Below are 18,885 nucleotides of genomic sequence, written 5' to 3' on the forward strand. Positions count from 1 at the left end.
ACTTAGGTTCGCCGGCGCGGGGAAGGTGATTTTGGGCGTCGACAAGTGGGTTTGGTCGCCGGAGAGAAGGTTTTTCTACTTTTAGAGTGGGACTTGAAAGGATGGTGGTTTAGGGGAAAGGGATGGGCGAGTTCAGGTGGATCGTCTTGAGTTATGGTGGTTGTCGGCGGGAAGGTGGCACTGGTGTAGACATGGTGGCGCTGGTGGGGGCAGGGCTGTTGGCTGGGCTATGGGGCAGCGGTGGCTAGGTTGGTGGTGGTTTATTTATTTAATTTTTTTTTAAAGTTTTTTAATTCTTTATTTAAGTAATTAATTAAATAATATTAATAAGATCCAATAAGTGATAGCCACGTGGCACAATTAACCTTAATGATTAACGGAATGACGTTAGTCATTAAGGGCATGTTGTGACATTTATGTTAAACTCAGTGGTACATGTGTATTAGAAAGTTTTTGGTGGTATATGGTAAATTAAGCTTTAACTCAGTGGTATATGGTGAAAAAACTGATTTATTTAGTATGTTTGTGTTGTTAATTTTCAATAAATCTACATTGTTTGAGTGTAGTGAGTATATGGAATTAGTTTAAGTTGAGCTATGCGAGTTCAGCCCAACACTAGGGTGGTATCATAGAGTAGGCCTTGTTAATAAAGTGTGTTGTATGATTGTATTCCGATTATCAAAATTTTAATTACAATCCCATAAATTAGATAGAAATCAACATTGCCTTAAGCAACAAAATGAAGAAACGTCTCTTTTACCAAAAAAAAAAGTCTCTTTGAAAGTGCGAAAGTTATCCCTAATGCAAAATTTTATCATAATCGTAATTTTGGTGAAAGATACCTTACTAAATTCATTTTGTTATATACTTATTTGTAAAATTCAAATTCCATTCTCTGTCTTCTAGAAGTTTTATTATGATTTACTAATAATTTCTATAGATGTATCTCGATAGGATTTTATCATCATATTAAGAATAAATCTATCCTATCATATTTTTATTATCATACTTTTACTATGATACTCGTAATAAAATTAAATCTATGTTTCTCGATAGAAGTTTCCATACTTCTACTATCATATAAAAAATAAATCTATGTAAATGTATCTCGATAGGATTTTTTAATAATTTCACCTAGTTTTAACAATATCTACCCTTCCTAAATAAATGTCTACACAATTACAATTTTACCCTTTTAATTTTACACGTTCTTTGTTTTCAAACTATTGTGGCACCCTTTTCTATTGACCGTTAGTTCACTTTTGCCCCAACCCTTTCCAAAGGATTTGAAAGACAAACAAGGCTAATTCCGTCATTTCATCCAAAACAAAAACTCCCCAAACAATTTATTTTCACAAAATAATAATTATAAATTAATTAGTAATTAATCACATTAATCTTGCTCTAATCTCGATTTTGTCTCTACTTTGCCCCTCTTAGTTCAACCAGATTCTTAGGAGAGAGAAAATCAGACTGCAAAACACACACACAACCTGGGTAGAGCCGTAGAGCATACTGCGAAAGAGAAAGATAAATTAAAATAAAAAGTAATTTATATATTTATTTAATTTAAAATTGTTTTCAAATACTTTTACTACAAGTATTATTTTCAATTTTCAACCATAATCACGAAAATTTAATTTCTTTCTTGTCATTCGAGGTTTTTTTCTGCAAAAAAACTTGAAATTTAAGCTTCTGGGTGTTCTTATTCTGGGCTGATCTACGAGCTCGTTTACTCAATTTCAGTTGAGCTAGTTGAATTAGTTGGTGGGTCCTTCAAATGAGGTGAAGATTGGGGGAGAAACACAATCGTATTTCTTGCTCAACACAAATGGTAATTTCTAAGCCCCTTTATTTGTTTTTTTTAATTTAAGAAAATTTGGGAAATTTTAGGGATGGAATGATAGTTTTTGTAGGTTATTGAGCTCATTTGATTGATTTGGTTGGTGGGTTTAATAGTAAATTATTATAGGGTATGAGGGTATGATTTTGTTTGTTGTTTATATCAAATTTTATTTGAATTTGTGTGTGTATTTTTGAAACTTGTGCTTTGTTTAGCTTTTATGTTGAAGTTTGAATTTTTTTGCTTTGTGTTGGATTGAAATGCATATGTATAACTGTATATTAGCTACTAGGGGAAGTGGAATTTGTTTGTTGTTTCGATATCCGAGTTAGCGTTTATGTTGAAGTTTGAAAATTTTGCTTTGTGCTGAATTGAAATGCGTATGTATAACTGTATATTAGGTAGTACACGGGGAAGTGGAATTTATTTGTTGTTTCGATATCCGAGGGCGGTCATTGCCTTGGTGTTTTGCAGAGAAACAGAAATGAAAATGGTGTCTTTCTTTTGGTATAATATTTTCATGTAGTAATATGTATGAGCTTGCAATGTTATGTTATGGTCGGAATGCGGGTTTATTACTGTTTTCTTGTTAGTTTCTTTTATAATCCCCAATTTGTATATGGTAACTTCAAGAATGGAGAGAAATTGTTGGGATTTGACACATCTTTTAGGTAAATGTTCAGTTAGGAAAAAGCTGAATCATTTATTATAACTGCAATGATAGATACGGAGTTTTAATTGCGCTTGTTAGTATGGTGGTGGTATGCTTTGAGCGGAATGTTCGTTAAATGAGTTTTGGTGTGTGCTGATTCATGACCTTGTATAGTTGTATCAGGCATAGATATTAAAAGGATTGCTCTTTGCTATACCCTAGTTCCCTGGCGTATATTTTTTCTAAACCATTAAATAGGGAGCTACAAGCATTTTTACTTTGCTCTTATCTAGTTCACACTCTCTAGGGGGGAATGTGGTGCAATAGTAACTGGCATCATATGAAGATGAGCTTCTTGGTTTTGGACACAGAGACCTATGTTGTTGCGGGAATCCTTATAGTTGTTTCTGATGTTTTATGAGTTTTATAGTGTAGGTGTTTCACAAATTGTTTGATGAAAGTATTCCGCGTTTTAGCTGTTCGGTCCAAGAATGACAGTGTGCTGCTTTCTTGTTGCAGGCTTCATCTGTGAATATAATAATCGGCTCACTTGTATGGGTGGAAGATCCTAAGTTAGCGTGGATAGATGGAGAAGTTACTCGAATCAACGGTGATGAGGTTCATGTTCGTACTACAAATGGAAAAACAGTAAGTTCTTTAACATGGAGTTATGTGCTTCATATATCTTTTAAGAACTTGTCATTATACCATAGGTGGGTTAACACAAAACAATGTATAACAATTGCTATGCAGAAGTGCATAGTCTTCCAGGAAAAAAAAAACATTCTTGACATCCCTGTCACGTGAGAACTTTATTTGGTCCCTTAGTCAAAACTTTCTACAGTTTCTAGTGAATAACGTCAAATTAAATTTTTGAAAACTATCATTCAAGAAAAGTTTTGGGCTTCAAATGCATATGTTTTCTTAGCTTGCATTATGTTCAATCATAGGAAGTCCTCACACCAGGGAAATTGAACCGACAAACTTCATCTTTGGATCTACTTAAACTTCTTTTGTAATATTTTAGCTAGAATGCTCCTCGGATGTGAGTTAGAAAACCAAATAGCATGTTCATGCTAGCCTACTTGGTTATAAACTTATAATTTCTTCTATTTATCTATTTATGAGTTATATAAGCTTCCATGTGGAGCTTTGTTAGTTAAAAAACATGGGCTGCTCATACAAGGATATTATGATTATGTCTCACCGGAAAACTTCCTGCCTTAGTATTAGTTGCTATTGATCTCTGTTTGCAAACCCAAAATGCTAGCTTATCATATTCGAGATGCTATGTGAGTTGTGACTAGGTTTGATTTGGAAATATAATGGAACTTTCATTATTTGCCTTTTGTATTACAGTTGTCTGCTCTAAAACTGAAAAATATTTCTGCCAAATTTTGACTTCTGCTCCCTTTTGCTTTAGGTTGTCACTAAGATTTCTAAGGTGTTTCCGAAGGATACTGAAGCTCCACCTGCAGGAGTTGATGACATGACAAGACTTTCTTATCTACATGAACCTGGTGTCTTACAAAACTTGGCTACTAGATATGAATTAAATGAAATATATGTAAGTATAGAGAGTTAGTTCTTTTCATGTATGGTTTTTATTAGATAAAAATCATCTGCTCAATGGCAAAGTGGAGAAGAGAGAACTATTAAAGGAATACTAATGGATAATGTTTTCCAGACATATACTGGCAATATCCTTATCGCTGTGAATCCCTTTCAAAGACTACCACATTTGTATGATACACACATGATGCAACAATATAAAGGGGCAAGTCTAGGGGAGTTGAGTCCTCATGTTTTTGCGATTGGTGATGTTGCATACAGGTTGATTTTTCTTCCCCTTGCAGTTGCTTAAGTTTTTTGTATTTTTTCTATTTGTGATATACACATGATGCAACAAATGTTTCTAGCTTTTATACTTTAATTCTAACAAAGCTGGTCATCAATGAGAAAATAGGGCGATGATTAATGAGGGAAGGAGCAATTCTATTCTTGTTAGTGGAGAGAGTGGTGCCGGTAAAACAGAAACCACAAAGATGCTTATGAGATATCTGGCTTACTTGGGTGGTCGATCCGGGGTGGAGGGAAGAACTGTTGAGCAACAAGTTCTTGAGGTAAATGAATTAATATCTGCCTGTACTATCTCTTTCCAGCTATTATTCTGCATATACTTTTTCTGTTTTATCTAACATCAACATTGATGCTTTTGCATGGTGTTTGGAACGCAGTCAAACCCAGTACTTGAAGCATTTGGTAATGCAAAAACGGTCAGGAACAATAATTCCAGGTGTGATTTATATATGGAAAGTAGAACTTTGATTTGCTCTTTATTATTAATTATCATGGCTGCCTTAATATTCCACAAATTATTATTTCTAATTTCTTATTTTGTTTGTTCACTTTATCCGCGGTACTGTAGTCGATTTGGTAAATTTGTTGAAATCCAGTTTGACAAGAGTGGAAGGATATCTGGTGCGGCTATCAGAACTTATCTTCTCGAAAGATCACGCGTCTGCCAAATTTCAGACCCTGAGAGGAATTATCATTGCTTTTATCTTCTTTGTTCTGGTCCAACTGAGGTAATTTGCTGTTCTATGATACGGGATTATCTTTTTTCCATATCTGCCACATCTGTATTCATGAGCTGACGCATTGTGTTTCAGGAGATTGAGAAATACAAGTTGGGGAACCCAAAATCATTTCACTACTTAAATCAATCAAGTTCTTATGAGCTGGAAGGAGTAAATGATGCTCATGAGTATCTAGCACTCAGGAGAGCTATGGATATAGTTGGAATCAATGAGGAGGAACAGGTCAGTGTTTTCCGTTGCAAGCTTTTTACTACAGGGAAATGAAATTTCTTATACTAAAACTAAACAATTTTTTCCAGGAAGCTATCTTTAGGGTTGTGGCTGCAGTTCTTCATCTTGGTAATATTAATTTTGTTAAGGGAGATGATATTGATTCCTCTGCTATCAAGGATGAGAAGTCTAGGTTTCACCTCAATATGACTGCAGAACTCCTTAGGTATATATATATATATATATATATTATAACTGGTCTTCTTTGTTCTGTAAATAGTGAAACCTGCTAATATTCTGGGTTGTTGGTAGGTGTGATGCCCAGAGCCTGGAAGATGCATTGATAAAGCGTGTCATGGTGACACCTGAAGAAGTGATTACAAGGACTCTTGATCCTGTTAATGCTCTGGCTAGCAGGGATGCATTGGCTAAGACAATATACTCTCGTTTGTTTGATTGGTATCAAGCCACACTCACTAAAATATTCTTTTCCGCTCAGGTTACGGTTTTGTCAAATCTATACTTTTCTTTTATGATACAGGATAGTGGAGAAAATCAACGTTTCAATTGGACAGGATCCACATTCAAAATCAATTATTGGGGTTCTTGATATCTATGGTTTTGAAAGTTTCAAGTTCAACAGGTGAATTTTGCCCCCTTCCCCTCTCTTTTTTTCTAATAAAATATGTGGTAGCAGATGTATCTCAAAATTATGGCACATCTACACTGGGAAAGGAACTATCAATCAAAATTGATGCACACTTTTCCATTCAATGGTGATACTAAGGAGTAATTTTGTTGTTGTTTTACCCATTTCTTGATGAATGTGGTGATAATTTTAAAGGATTGTTAAGGATTTAGGGGAAAGCTGTTTCTTCTATACTTGTTTGAATACTGAGCAATGTGATCTTAGGGGATGCCTTTTCTTGTAGAAGCCCAACTTCCAGTTTCGACCTTTTTAGGCTCAATATTAGCTAAAGCCTTAGAGCTTGCCAAGTGTGAGATAGAGCTCAAGCTTGGTTTGGGTCTTTTAATACTAGGCGCAAAGGTTGGCTCATGCTATACATTGCTCCTATGTACTCCCTTTATTTAGAAATAGCTACAACATTTTGACTTTCATGTTTGTCATTGAACAATTTTGACCATTATTATTTATTATTATCTACAAATTTAAAAAATGATTTTGAAAATAATATTGAGACTAACCCAATTTTCAATATTTTTTTTATATGCAACAATTTATATTTTTTTATACTTCCTCTGTATCTTTTTACTTGCAACGCTTTGACTTATGCACTATTTACATGCTCTATTGCTCTTTGACTAGCTTGGTATTTTTTTTTAATTTTTATTTTTATTATGAAAACATATAGTCATGTGAGATCTTGTCAGATACACCCCAATTTATGATTTCATAATATCAAAATTTTGTAATTTTACTAATTGATAATGTAAGATATTAGTGATTGATATGATACATTGTCAAGAGTGACATGAAAATTGTTGCATGTAAAAAGAAACATAGGAAGTATTAGTTAAAACATGGGGTCAAATTTAACATATAAATAGTGTAAAAACCCAAAATGGTGCAACTATTTCTAACTAGAGGTAGTATATATTTAATTGTGTGCTTATACAAAGATTGAGATTAAGCTTTGCTGCACTCTATCGGACTTGGTTCAAGACTTGGCTCATCTAATGGCCCGGGTAAAGGCAAACTAGCTTAAGGCCTCAAGCTGTGCTTTGATCTTTTAAACTTTGGGTTCTCTATGCCAGATCTGTTTGGTTACATTTATAGCATTATAGCTCTAGTTAAGACTTGATTATACTTATTGTGACTTTTGTGTGAGGCTAGGAAAGGGCCAGAACTAGCAGAACTATAGAAAAACTTCCTGTCCTCTTTGTAGGTTGCTGTTTCCTTGCTCATTAATAGGCTTATAGCTCTAGTTGAAACTTGGTTGTACTTGTTGTGAGAGGTTATGAAAGGGAAGTCAGAGCTATGGGAAAACTTCCTATCCTCTTTGTATGTAGTTGTTTCCTTGGCTCCTTGCTCATCAATCTTTATTTTATTTATTTTATTTTTTGTTAATTTTTTTTTAATGTGAAACAGTTTTGAGCAATTTTGCATCAATTTTACAAATGAGAAACTGCAGCAGCATTTCAACCAAGTTAGTCTTCCCTTTTTGTCATTGTGTTGGAATATGGATCGAAAATGAGCAATTTACTCATAAATACACATTTGCAGCATGTCTTCAAGATGGAGCAAGAAGAATACTCCAAAGAAGAGATCGATTGGAGCTACATAGAATTTGTTGATAACCAGGATGTTTTGGATCTAATTGAGAAGGTGTGTTATGGTTGTTCCTTAAATTGGTGACAACATCTTTCTGCTTTTATATACAATTTGTAAACTTTTTTTTTTCTTTATTATTTAGAGTATCATGTATGTGAACTTGTATTTGATTATTTAGATTATATAACTTACTTATCCTCTACAGAAACCTGGAGGAATCATTTCCCTGCTTGATGAAGCCTGGTATGAAAGGATAACCATCTCTGTTGTTTGTTCTAAATCATATAATCCGAGTACATGAAAAAAAAATTCACTTTTCCTTTTGTGTATCTCCGATAATGTGTGATCCTCAACAGAAGAAGATAATGATATTATTGTTTGCAGCATGTTCCCTAAGTCTACACATGAAACTTTTGCTCAGAAGTTGTACCAAACCTTTCAGAAAAACAAACGCTTTACAAAACCAAAACTTTCTCGCACAGATTTTATTATATCTCACTATGCTGGGGAGGTATGTTCTCTTGGCTTGTGACATCCTTTTGGTGCATCATTCTTGTTGCAACACACTCAGTGTCTGGAATATCCTGCTGTTTTCTCAGGTTACTTACCAAGCTGATCAGTTTCTAGATAAAAATAAAGATTACGTAGTTGCAGAACATCAAGTTTTGCTGACTGCATCAAAATGTGATTTCGTTGCTGCACTCTTTCCTCCACTGCCAGAGGATTCATCAAAGTCATCCAAGTTTTCTTCAATTGGATCAAGATTCAAGGTCTGCATTTCTTCTTGTGCGCGCGCGTGTGTGTGTGATCTAAAGCATAATTTCAATGTGCGTTTTGTGGCCCCGTTTTCCCCATCAGCAAAGAGTAATTATGCCTGTAGGGATCATAGAAGATTCTTGCCTTTCATAGTGTTTTATACTTAATATTTTGGTGATGAAACTTTAGTGTTCTTATGGAAACATGATTTTACACTGTTTGTGTTTTATTTATTTATTTATTTATTTTATTTTATTTTGTTTGTGTGTGTGTGTAGCTGATAGACATAATTTAACAGCTCTGCTGCCACTGATACTTTGCATAAAATATGATCAGAAATGTCCACAACAGTTAGCATTAAACTGTTTTATTGAGACTAAAATGATTGATTTTCTTAGTCAACTGATTTCCATAGTTAAGGTCTTATGCTGTTAGTTTGTATGTTTGTAACAGTGGTACTACTAAGTACTTGTATTTGATGCTATCTTCTATGTGTAATCTCTTATTATATGATATGTCAATTTGTTCTCTGCAGCTTCTTCTTCTTCAAAAAAAAAAAGTTCTCTGCAGTTATCTTGTCTTTAGTCTGAAACATTGCGATTACTAGTTAACTCCAATGTATTTTTTGCTTTCTTGATTTTTTATTGCAAAATTCCTGTTTATGGTCCACTTATAATATGATAGTGGCTATTGTAAGTTATTTATTTATTGATAAGTATGTTATGCATTGCAGCTGCAACTTCAATCTTTGATGGAGACATTGAGTGCAACTGAACCTCACTATATAAGGTGTGTGAAGCCAAATAATGCATTGAAGCCTGCCATTTTTGAGAATGTCAACGTCATCCAACAATTACGATGTGGTGTAAGTTTTGCTTTTTAGACTTTTAACTCTTTCGGAATGGAGAAAGGTTTTGGTGATCTTTTTTTTTTTTTGGAACGCTATCAATTCAGGAATTCATTGTTTTTTTTTTTTTTAAATTGCTTTTTCATTTGATTATGATCACTTTTCCTTAATAAACTTAATTTTTGGACCCCCAAAATTTCAGGGTGTCCTTGAGGCAATCAGGATAAGCTGTGCAGGATATCCTACTAGAAAGACATTCTATGAGTTCCTTTTACGTTTTGGTGTCCTTGCACCAGAAGCACTGGAAGGAAAGTAAGTCATCTCATATCCAAATAATCTCATTGTTTTTTGCTTTCTAACTGTCAACTATACATCTTGTTTTCGTATGCCTTTGCTGTTGATCAGTTTTCTTTTGGAAGTATGACATATCTTTGAAACTGTTGCATAGTACTACGAATGAGTGTCATAAGGAAGTCCAATCTTCTATTCATAAGCAAAAGTGTTTTTTTTTTTTTTGTTGATTCTAATTCCCTCATTGCAGTTATGATGACAAGGTTGCATGTCAGATGATTCTTGATAAAATGGGATTGCAAGGATACCAGGTATCATTGTAATCTTTGGTTATTTCTAGTAGTCTGAATTGGAACTGTTGTTGAGATTCTTGTTCATGAGATTATTTGAACTTTAATTCGGAGAAACCATAATTTGTGGGGTTAAGGTGTTCAAGCAGAAGAAGAAGAAACCATGGAAAGATCTGGTTGATTTGTTATTATACATGCACCTACACCTCTGCCTGTATTGTCTTTGTGTAGTTGCTTCTTGTTTTTCACTTATGTTTTTAGTTTTGTTATTAATCATCTTTGTTATGTTTCTGACAGATAGGCAAGACAAAAGTTTTCTTAAGAGCAGGCCAGATGGCTGAATTGGATGCTAGAAGGGCTGAAGTACTTGGAAATGCAGCAAGGAAGATGCAGCGGAGGGTTCGCACTTATATTGCTCGCAAGGATTTTGTGGCTCTTCGGGATTCTGCTATTCAATTGCAGGCTTTATGTCGATGTATGTTGCTTTGCTCTGGATTTGCTTACTTTCTGCAAATTATTTGCTAGTTTACAGCTGAAGAAATGTTTCTTTTTGATGGGCCTGGTCTTTTGCTGGAAGCATCGAGAATTTATTAAAAAATTAATTTATCTTCATTTAAATCGATGCTTCCATAGATGTAAATATCCAGTGTCTTGTCTGTGGACCTTGTGAGTTGGTTGCATGTTTAAGAAAGACAAAGTTTGATATCTTTGCAATGAGGGATTTCAATCTAAATCATACTTCATATCTCCCAAAAGCACTACATAATTTCCTATAATCTGGAAAATGTTTTCGGTTTGCACTGTGATATCTTCTCAAGTTTTGCTCCTGATCTTGGAGTTCTAATATGCATGATGTCTTTTGCAGACAGTATGGCTTGTAAGCAGTATGAACAATTGCGGCGTGAGGCTGCAGCTCTACGAATTCAGACAAAGTTCCGGCAGCATGTGGCCAGAAAAGCTTATTTGGAATTACGGTTATCTGCTATCACCTTGCAGACAGGATTAAGAACAATGACTGCCTGCCTAGAATTTAGAATGAAGAAACAGACAAAAGCAGCCATCCATATCCAGGTACTTTCGATGTTTGGTGATTTTTGTTTAAAATTTTATTGCTGCATTCATGTCACGTGAGTACTGGGTACATTCTCTAACAAATCAAATTACAGTATGAGACAAACCTGAATTTTTTCCCCGTGATTAGATAACCTGAATTTTGAATTTTTTCCCCGTGGTCCCTAATTTCAGGCCAAGTGGCGTTGCCACCATTCTTATGCTTATTACAAGAAATTATACAAGGCAGCTATTGCTACGCAATGTGGATGGAGGTGCAGAGTTGCAAGAAAGGAGCTCAGAAAGCTCAAAATGGTTCAAACATTGACCTTTTTTCTATGATTTACTCCTCAATGCTTTTTTATCTTGCATGTTTAACTATTGCTTTGAATTTGTTAGGCTGCAAAAGAAACAGGAGCCCTTAAAGAAGCCAAAGACAAGCTTGAAAAGCGTGTAGAGGAACTGACGTGGCGGTTACAACTTGAAAAGCGTTTGCGGGTATTATTTTTGGAAGTTATCTTAATACTATATTTCCTGAGAATAGATTCTATTGGTTTAGTCTTATAAATCTATTGGATCACCACATTGCAGACTGACCATGAGGAGGCAAAAGCCCAAGAGACTATGAAGCTAAAAGAAGCATTACATACCATGCAGCTACAGCTTGAAGAAGCTAAAGCGATGGCCATTAAAGAAAGAGAGGCTGCTAGGAAAGCAATTGCGGAAGCTCCGCCTGTTATTAAAGAAACTCCTGTTATTATTCAGGACACTGAGAAGATTGATTCATTGACTGCTGAACTTGAAACGGTCAAGGTAAGGTTGCTAGAAAAGCTACCCATTTCGGAAGAAAATCCATGCGTTTCTTGTGTATTACATCTATATTGCTTAAAGATTTTTATTGGTGACATTGGGAATTAGACTATACTGTATTTTCTTGCTCTGACAGTTTTTTGTTGTATGAGTCATGCTTTTATGTATTCCATTTTTATCCAAGTAAAAAGTTACATGACGACCACTTTGAAATTGATGTTTGGTTAAGCTCAGTCTTCTTGTGCTGAAAAGTGAACATTATTGAGTAACCATGGAAAAATAATAGCTGATAAAGGATCATTAATCCTTTCAGTTTACTTGTAAAAAAGTGTTATCAATAATAATGCTGCTTACCTATCTGGTGGGTGGATTATGAATGATGGTATATTGTATTGTCAAGCAATGATTCTATGATTTCAAGCATCAGCATGGGAGTTTGTCTAGGGCAACACATTTAATTTTTTCCTTTTGGTCTTTATCCATTGTGAACTTGGAAGTTGGCTTATAGTCAAGCTTAAATTCACAGCTTATGCAACTTGAACCAACATTTGAGCTCTAATACCTGGCCAAGTTCAATAATCTAGATTCTAATTGTAGATACTCTTATCTTTTTGGAAGTGCAATAGTTTCCTAAGGCTGTCATGATTGGGTGCAGGCTTTGCTGCAGTCGGAGAAACAGTCAAAGGAAGAGGTGAAGCAATCTTATGCAACGATGCTGACCAGAAATGAAGAACTAAATCAGAAGCTAGAGGAGGCAGTGAAAAAAGCAAATCAGTTCCAAGAATCAATGCAGAGGTTAGCAGTGAACTTCTCAAAGTAGTCTGGTTCTAATTCTTTATTGAACATTTGAACTGAGTAACCTCTGTACATATCCCTTTATGGGATGGGTCTGAAAAGTCACTCTTAGTTTCCTAAATCTATATTCTAGGTCTATTAGTGCTCATTTGGTTTTACATTGAAACTGAATTTCTGAAGCCTCCATCTATGAATATTTTCCAAATATCAACAGCTTTAAAATTCCAATCATACCTTTGCTTTGTGTTGTCAGCAATTCAGCATGCTTTGATATGCAACAGAATTGGACGGCTCTACCATTTTTAGTTTACTGATTTCTTGAAATTGTGTTATGTATTACCCAAGGGATGCCGTCTGCTTTGTGTATGATCTCATCGAGTATGATTCCTTTGCTGTATATAAAAAGGGGGGGGGGGGGTTCTTAGAGCATTGGATATGTGGCTTGTACAAAACAGCTGCTAATATATGTTTGTTCTTTAGTAGACCAGCAGAGTACACTTTCTGAAAGATTGGAAACATGAACAACACGACATTGCCAGATAGGATGACCAATTTGGTGAAACTCAGTTTAATAGTGACAACAAAAATTACTGAGCATACATTGTAGTCTGTGAGAATAGACATGGTTGTAGATTTGAATATACAACATTGACTGTGCTTTCATATTGCATTATGAAATCCACTGAATTATGTGTCTTCTCGCATTCAGGCTTGAAGAAATGGTCTCAAATTTAGAATCTGAAAACCAAGTACTTCGCCAACAAGCAGTGGCCATATCTCCAACAGGAAAAGCTTTAGCTGCTCGGCCGAAGACAACAATTATACAGGTATTCTTGGCATTCACGTTTACTCTTTTGCATGTATCGTGTTAATGGCCTCTGTTGATCTACATGTTTATTTATGGTTTCAGAGGACTCCAGAGAATGGGAATATTGTCGATGGAGAATTTAGAAGAGTGTCGGTAAGATTACCACTAATACTCCAGGCAGTACACTTTCATGCCCGTTCCTGTCTCCTATTCTGATTTAATTGTTGAAAATTTAGGCACTTTCTCCGGTACCTTACACACCCGAGAGTGAAGCCAAGCCCCAGAAATTCCTCAGTGAGAAGCAGCAGGTAATAAACATAAGATCAAGTATAAATTAATTTATTTATAGGTGTGATATGTTTTCCTTTAGAGTTCTGGAACTGAACATTCCCTATGCTTGGACATTATTTTGTTTCCAGGAGAACCATGATCTTCTCATAAAGTGTATATCGCAAGATCTGGGGTTCTCTAAAGGCAGGCCTATTGCTGCATGTTTGATATACAAATCTCTTCTACAATGGCGATCATTTGAGGTTGAAAGAACAAATATATTTGATCGCATCATTCAAACGATATCTGCTGCTATTGAGGTGTGGTCTCACATTACATTTATTTGTCAGAAGATCTTTCCTATCCCCATTTTCCCTCTCTTTACTCTTTTGTGAAGGATATTTACTTCCTATATTGTGTATAGTTTTTTGTGGAACAATTTCCCTTTGGGTCTTGACTCATGTGTACACTAAGGAGGCTTGTGGAGAGTGTTGTAGTGGGGTTTATGTAGGATAACTAGGACACACACACACACACACTACAAATGATAGTTATATTTAATGTTCTGTAGCCACAGAAATTAAGGGGAGTAGGAGTGAGTGTTGTAAGTGGAGGTTTATTTAAAGTGAAAAAAAAAAAAAAAAACAAATAGTTTGCAGAAATAGAAAAAAAGGCAAATGTACCCAACTAAAAGGAACAGAGCTTGTATGTATAAGCAATATGTGCATTGTACACCTAAATGCCCCATTACTTTGCCACAAGCTGTGAGGTTTTAAGATATTGGGTGCATAGTATAGCACATTAAGTTTTATAGAGATGACAAGATTACTACTTATTTTCTAAAAATGTAGAACACACGACTTCAATCCAATTTTCCTGTTGTGATCTTGGTCACTGTAAAAAAAAGTTGATTTGTATTGCTCCTTTCACTAATTTGCATTTTTTGAACTTCAACTCAACTAATTTTCTGAATCTTACTGACTGAAGACCCAGGATAACACTGATGTGCTGTCCTACTGGTTATCCAATTCAGCCACATTGCTATTGCTGCTTCAACGCACCTTAAAAGCAAGTGGAGCTGCTAGCCTAACTCCACATCGAAGGAGAGCTTCTTCAGCTTCTTTATTTGGTAGGGTGTCTCAGGTAAGCTGCAATTTTTTCTTCAATCATGACCAATTGACCAAACAACTTGGGAGTAAACATCCCCCCTCCCCCCCTTCAACCCCTAAAAAAAAAACCCGTTGCTGCTTGATATTTACCTCTCTTTGTACTTAGGGACTTATTTTTCTCTCTTCTTTTGTAAGTAGGGACTTCGAGCATCTCCACAAAGTGCTGGGTTCCCATTTTTCAATGGTCGGGTTCTTGGTGAAGAGTTGCGTCAGGTTGAGGCAAAGTATCCTGCTTTGCTTTTCAAACAGCAACTTACTGCTTTCCTTGAGAAGATATATGGAATGATCAGAGACAATTTGAAAAAGGAAATTTCTCCGCTGCTTGGTTTATGCATCCAGGTAGGGAGCTTCATTGGTGAAAGACAAACAGTATAATTACTTGCTGCGATGTTAACATGAAAATCTATTTTCTTATCATTACAATGTTTATGCAGGTAACAGATTTTTGAAAATCACACAGAAGATACAATACAAACTATATACTTAATATTTGTAACAGACTAACCATGGTTAATTAAAATACTGTCATTAAACTGCCTTAGAATAGTTGTCAATCATCAACTATGTTGGTAATTTGCTAGCTGATATCTACAGATGATTATGTATTCAAGGAGTAGGTTAACCATGTTTGTTATTGTGCAATTCCTATTTGATACTATTTTGATTGTGGTCATGTGATACTACTCTGGCTTTGGCCTGAGGTTATGTAGGATTGTGAACAACAGAACAAGGTTAAATGATTGAAGCTAACCATTTTTTGTGGGCTACTTGATAAATATAACTTGCCTGCAGGCACCTAGAACTTCCCGCGCAAGCTTAGTAAAAGGGCGTGCTCAGGCCAATGCAGTCGCTCAACAAGCTCTGATTGCTCATTGGCAGAACATTGTCAAAAGCCTAAATAATTATTTGAACACTATGAAAGCAAACTTTGTAAGTGAAGGAAATTTCAACTTGAAGATGGCCTTTTTTTTTCCGCATAGATGCTAATGCTTGCCTAATTGTAAATTTGCAGGTTCCACCGTTCCTCATCCACAAGGTGTTTACACAGACATTTTGTTTTATCAATGTTCAGCTTTTCAATAGGTAATCCTTATCTACATAATTATGCATCTGAGTTTCTTTGACTTGTGAGAGTTATTTGACTGACCTATAGTTTTGGTTCATGACTTCAGTCTTCTGCTGCGCCGTGAATGCTGCTCATTTAGCAATGGGGAGTACGTTAAAGCAGGTCTGGCTGAGCTAGAACAATGGTGTCATGATGCAACAGAGGAGGTACTTCAAGTTTCTGTCTTTCCGTTCCTTGTGCTACGTACATTGTTTTAATTCCCCTTGTTTTTTTTATAACCAGTATGCAGGCTCTGCCTGGGAAGAACTCAAGCATATAAAACAAGCCGTTGGATTTTTGGTCAGCTTCATGAATCTAATTCTAAATTCACTCTGATAATACTTGGGAGCTTGCTTATTTGTATCTTTCTTATTTTGATGACAAACAGGTTATACACCAAAAGCCTAAAAAAAGCTTGAAGGAAATAACAAATGATTTGTGTCCAGTGAGTTCAAATCCTTTTTTAATTGTCTTATATATGCAAATTTGATAACTTATGTTTCTGCATAACCTTAAACTCACTCTTAACTTTCTGATTTTTCAGGCACTTAGCATACAACAGCTGTACCGCATCAGTACAATGTACTGGGATGACAAATATGGAACACACAGTGTATCTGCTGAGGTGACTGGAAGTTAATTCTGATGTTAATGTTTTTTTGTCTCAAAGCTAACTTTTTTTTAAATTTTTTTTTTTTTTTGTAAGTAAAGCTCTAAACGGCACTACCTTTAAAAGCATCTTTGCAATGTTGATGTGGCCTTTTTCCTCCAAAAAGACCTAGGCTGTGTTTGTTTATTAATAACGGAGAGAAGGGCAAAGTTAAAAGGGATGAGGAAGGAAAGTGAGGGGAGGGAAGGAGCATTGCTTCCATTTCCCTTTCACATCTTTTTAATAGTGGAAGGATTTGGTTTATATAAGGGGAAGGAAAAAGGACACCTCCAACGCCCTTTTTTTCCCTTTTGCAACTCCATACTTAAATAAGGACAGATAAATACTTTACATTCCACTTTAGACACGTTACTCCAAACACACCATTAAAGTTCTTCCTACACTGCTCCCCTGACTTCACTGATTTGTATATTAGTTTACTGACCTAATACTTGAAAACTTATCTGTCATATGGTAGGTTATTTCGAATATGAGAGTCATGATGACAGAAGACTCCAACAATGCTGTGAGCAGCTCATTCCTACTAGATGATGACTCGAGGTAATGGTGTTTCAAATCCATCTAAACTTTTCTACTCCTTATATTTATACTGACTTGATAATGAAAATCCATGGCTCCACTCATTAATTACTGCAGCATCCCATTCTCGGTGGATGAAATTTCCAAGTCTATGGAACAAGTGGAGTTGGCCGATGTTGACCCTCCACCTCTACTTCGTGAGAATTCAGGCTTTGCATTTCTATTGCAACGATCCGATTGATATTTCTTGATCACACCTCTTGTTGCCTTATTCTTGCTCCATGCGAAGCATTCACATGTACATCACTGCTGTGAAGCTTCTATGTATATTCCTGTAAATTCTAGTCCAGACACTCGTTTATTTTGTCTGGGCTGTTTATTTTTTCCTCATCGGTCAAAATGATGGCTGCCTGTTTCTTTTCCATCTTAATTTTTTGTCATTAATATATTTTTTTTGAGGGGGGTATGTTTTCGTGTGGACAATGATAGGAAGCCACAAATTTATCTTTATATTTTTACCCGGAGTGGTATTTATTTGGGGACGTAATGTGCATCAACCGTGCACAAAGCTACATTATGTTCATTGTCTGGCCATGAGAGCATTGTCAATCATGTCATAATGTAGCATCCCTTTTCTTTTGTGGTGGCTCCTCATTGATGTACATTATGTGTTATTGTGTTTGGTGTAATGGTGATGTAAAAAATAGAATTTAGTTTGATGGAAATGAAACAATCTATTTATTTATTTTTGTTTTTATTAACAAAGTACCATACCTTTTCAACTTCTTAAACATAAAAGTCAGTTTGTTGCATGTATTGAAAAACAAGGAAAGTATTACTGCTTTTGTTAATGTCATTATTACTCCCATAGACTCATTTTGCTTGCCATATTTTGATATGTATTAAAAAAAAAAAAAAAAAAAAAAAAAGCTCACAAAATTTGCGTGAAACTTGTAGCTATATTTTAATAGAAATTAGTAGATACATTTTCGAATGTTATTCTTTAGTTGACAAATGTTGACATGACATGAATCAAATTGATTACGGAAAAACAAATTAGTGTCAAAGGTTTCTGATACGATTAGTAAAATAGGTCAACACGACACGACACATTTATTAAATGGACCAGGTTAGTGTTGAGATCTGTTAACTCGTTTAATTTCAAGCACTAACACGAGAATGAAACGACACAACACATTTGCCAACCCTAATATTTTTTATTAGTTCCTTCATGAGTAATTTGGTGGAGATTCCAAAAACATCAATATATTACTTCCAAAAAACAAAATGTTAAGACCATATCCAAAGATGAGACTCAAGTTTTAGTATTGAAATACAAAATGAGTTGTTTTTTACCTCTAATGGTGATACTATACCCACTTCTTAATTTAACAACTCATGTGAAGTCTAATTTCCCAATGGTGAGACTCTCTTAAAATATACAAATGTCACTTTCAATTTATGGCCCACCAAATCCATTTCTTTTTTAATATAAAATATTATAAGATTAAAAAACGAAAAAAAAAAGGTAAAACTTAAATAAATTACAAAATATATTTGAATATTGATAAGAGTCCTACACTTTTTGTCAAATGAGACTCAAAGTTGAGTATCTAAACTTGGCAACTTTCTTTTAGAGTTGCTAAGTTTAGATACTAACTTATTGGTATACATTACAAAAAATACTCTCTCTCCTAAAAATACTCACTTGAGTCTCACCATTAGAGAGGTCTTATATTACAATTGATTCACTTATATGTACGAAGTATATAACAATAAGGCCTACAAAAGTGTATATTAAATTTTAAATTTCAATTTATAACCTATTTTATTTTCTTCTCATTTTGGTAATCATGTTCAATCTGTATACAATTTACTAGAATTTTTCTATATATCTTCAATAATAT

General features: G+C 35.0%; 1 protein-coding gene across 1 annotated transcript; it reads left to right on the forward strand.

Moving 5' to 3' along the window:
• Nucleotides 1-1,468: 1,468 nt before the first annotated feature.
• LOC145570144 (myosin-17-like) lies at nt 1,469-17,733 on the forward strand. The gene is made up of 39 exons (XM_081629153.1): nt 1,469-1,834; nt 3,015-3,143; nt 3,919-4,062; nt 4,183-4,328; nt 4,462-4,618; nt 4,733-4,791; nt 4,924-5,083; nt 5,168-5,317; nt 5,395-5,531; nt 5,618-5,764; nt 5,847-5,948; nt 7,416-7,473; nt 7,551-7,652; nt 7,804-7,841; nt 7,983-8,109; nt 8,198-8,368; nt 9,088-9,219; nt 9,404-9,513; nt 9,743-9,803; nt 10,080-10,257; nt 10,648-10,853; nt 11,028-11,147; nt 11,232-11,330; nt 11,424-11,645; nt 12,298-12,437; nt 13,147-13,264; nt 13,348-13,398; nt 13,482-13,553; nt 13,665-13,835; nt 14,503-14,658; nt 14,823-15,023; nt 15,477-15,614; nt 15,697-15,767; nt 15,857-15,956; nt 16,033-16,089; nt 16,178-16,234; nt 16,334-16,414; nt 16,917-16,999; nt 17,096-17,733. The coding sequence occupies exons 1-39, from the start codon at nt 1,832-1,834 to the stop codon at nt 17,217-17,219; spliced, it is 4,578 nt and encodes a 1,525-aa protein (XP_081485279.1). The 5' UTR covers nt 1,469-1,831; the 3' UTR covers nt 17,220-17,733.
• Nucleotides 17,734-18,885: the final 1,152 nt, after the last annotated feature.

The sequence above is a fragment of the Chenopodium album genome, chromosome 12 (assembly GCF_948465745.1).
Source record: "Chenopodium album chromosome 12, dcCheAlbu1.1, whole genome shotgun sequence".
In the NCBI taxonomy this organism is placed as follows: Eukaryota; Viridiplantae; Streptophyta; class Magnoliopsida; order Caryophyllales; family Amaranthaceae; genus Chenopodium; species Chenopodium album.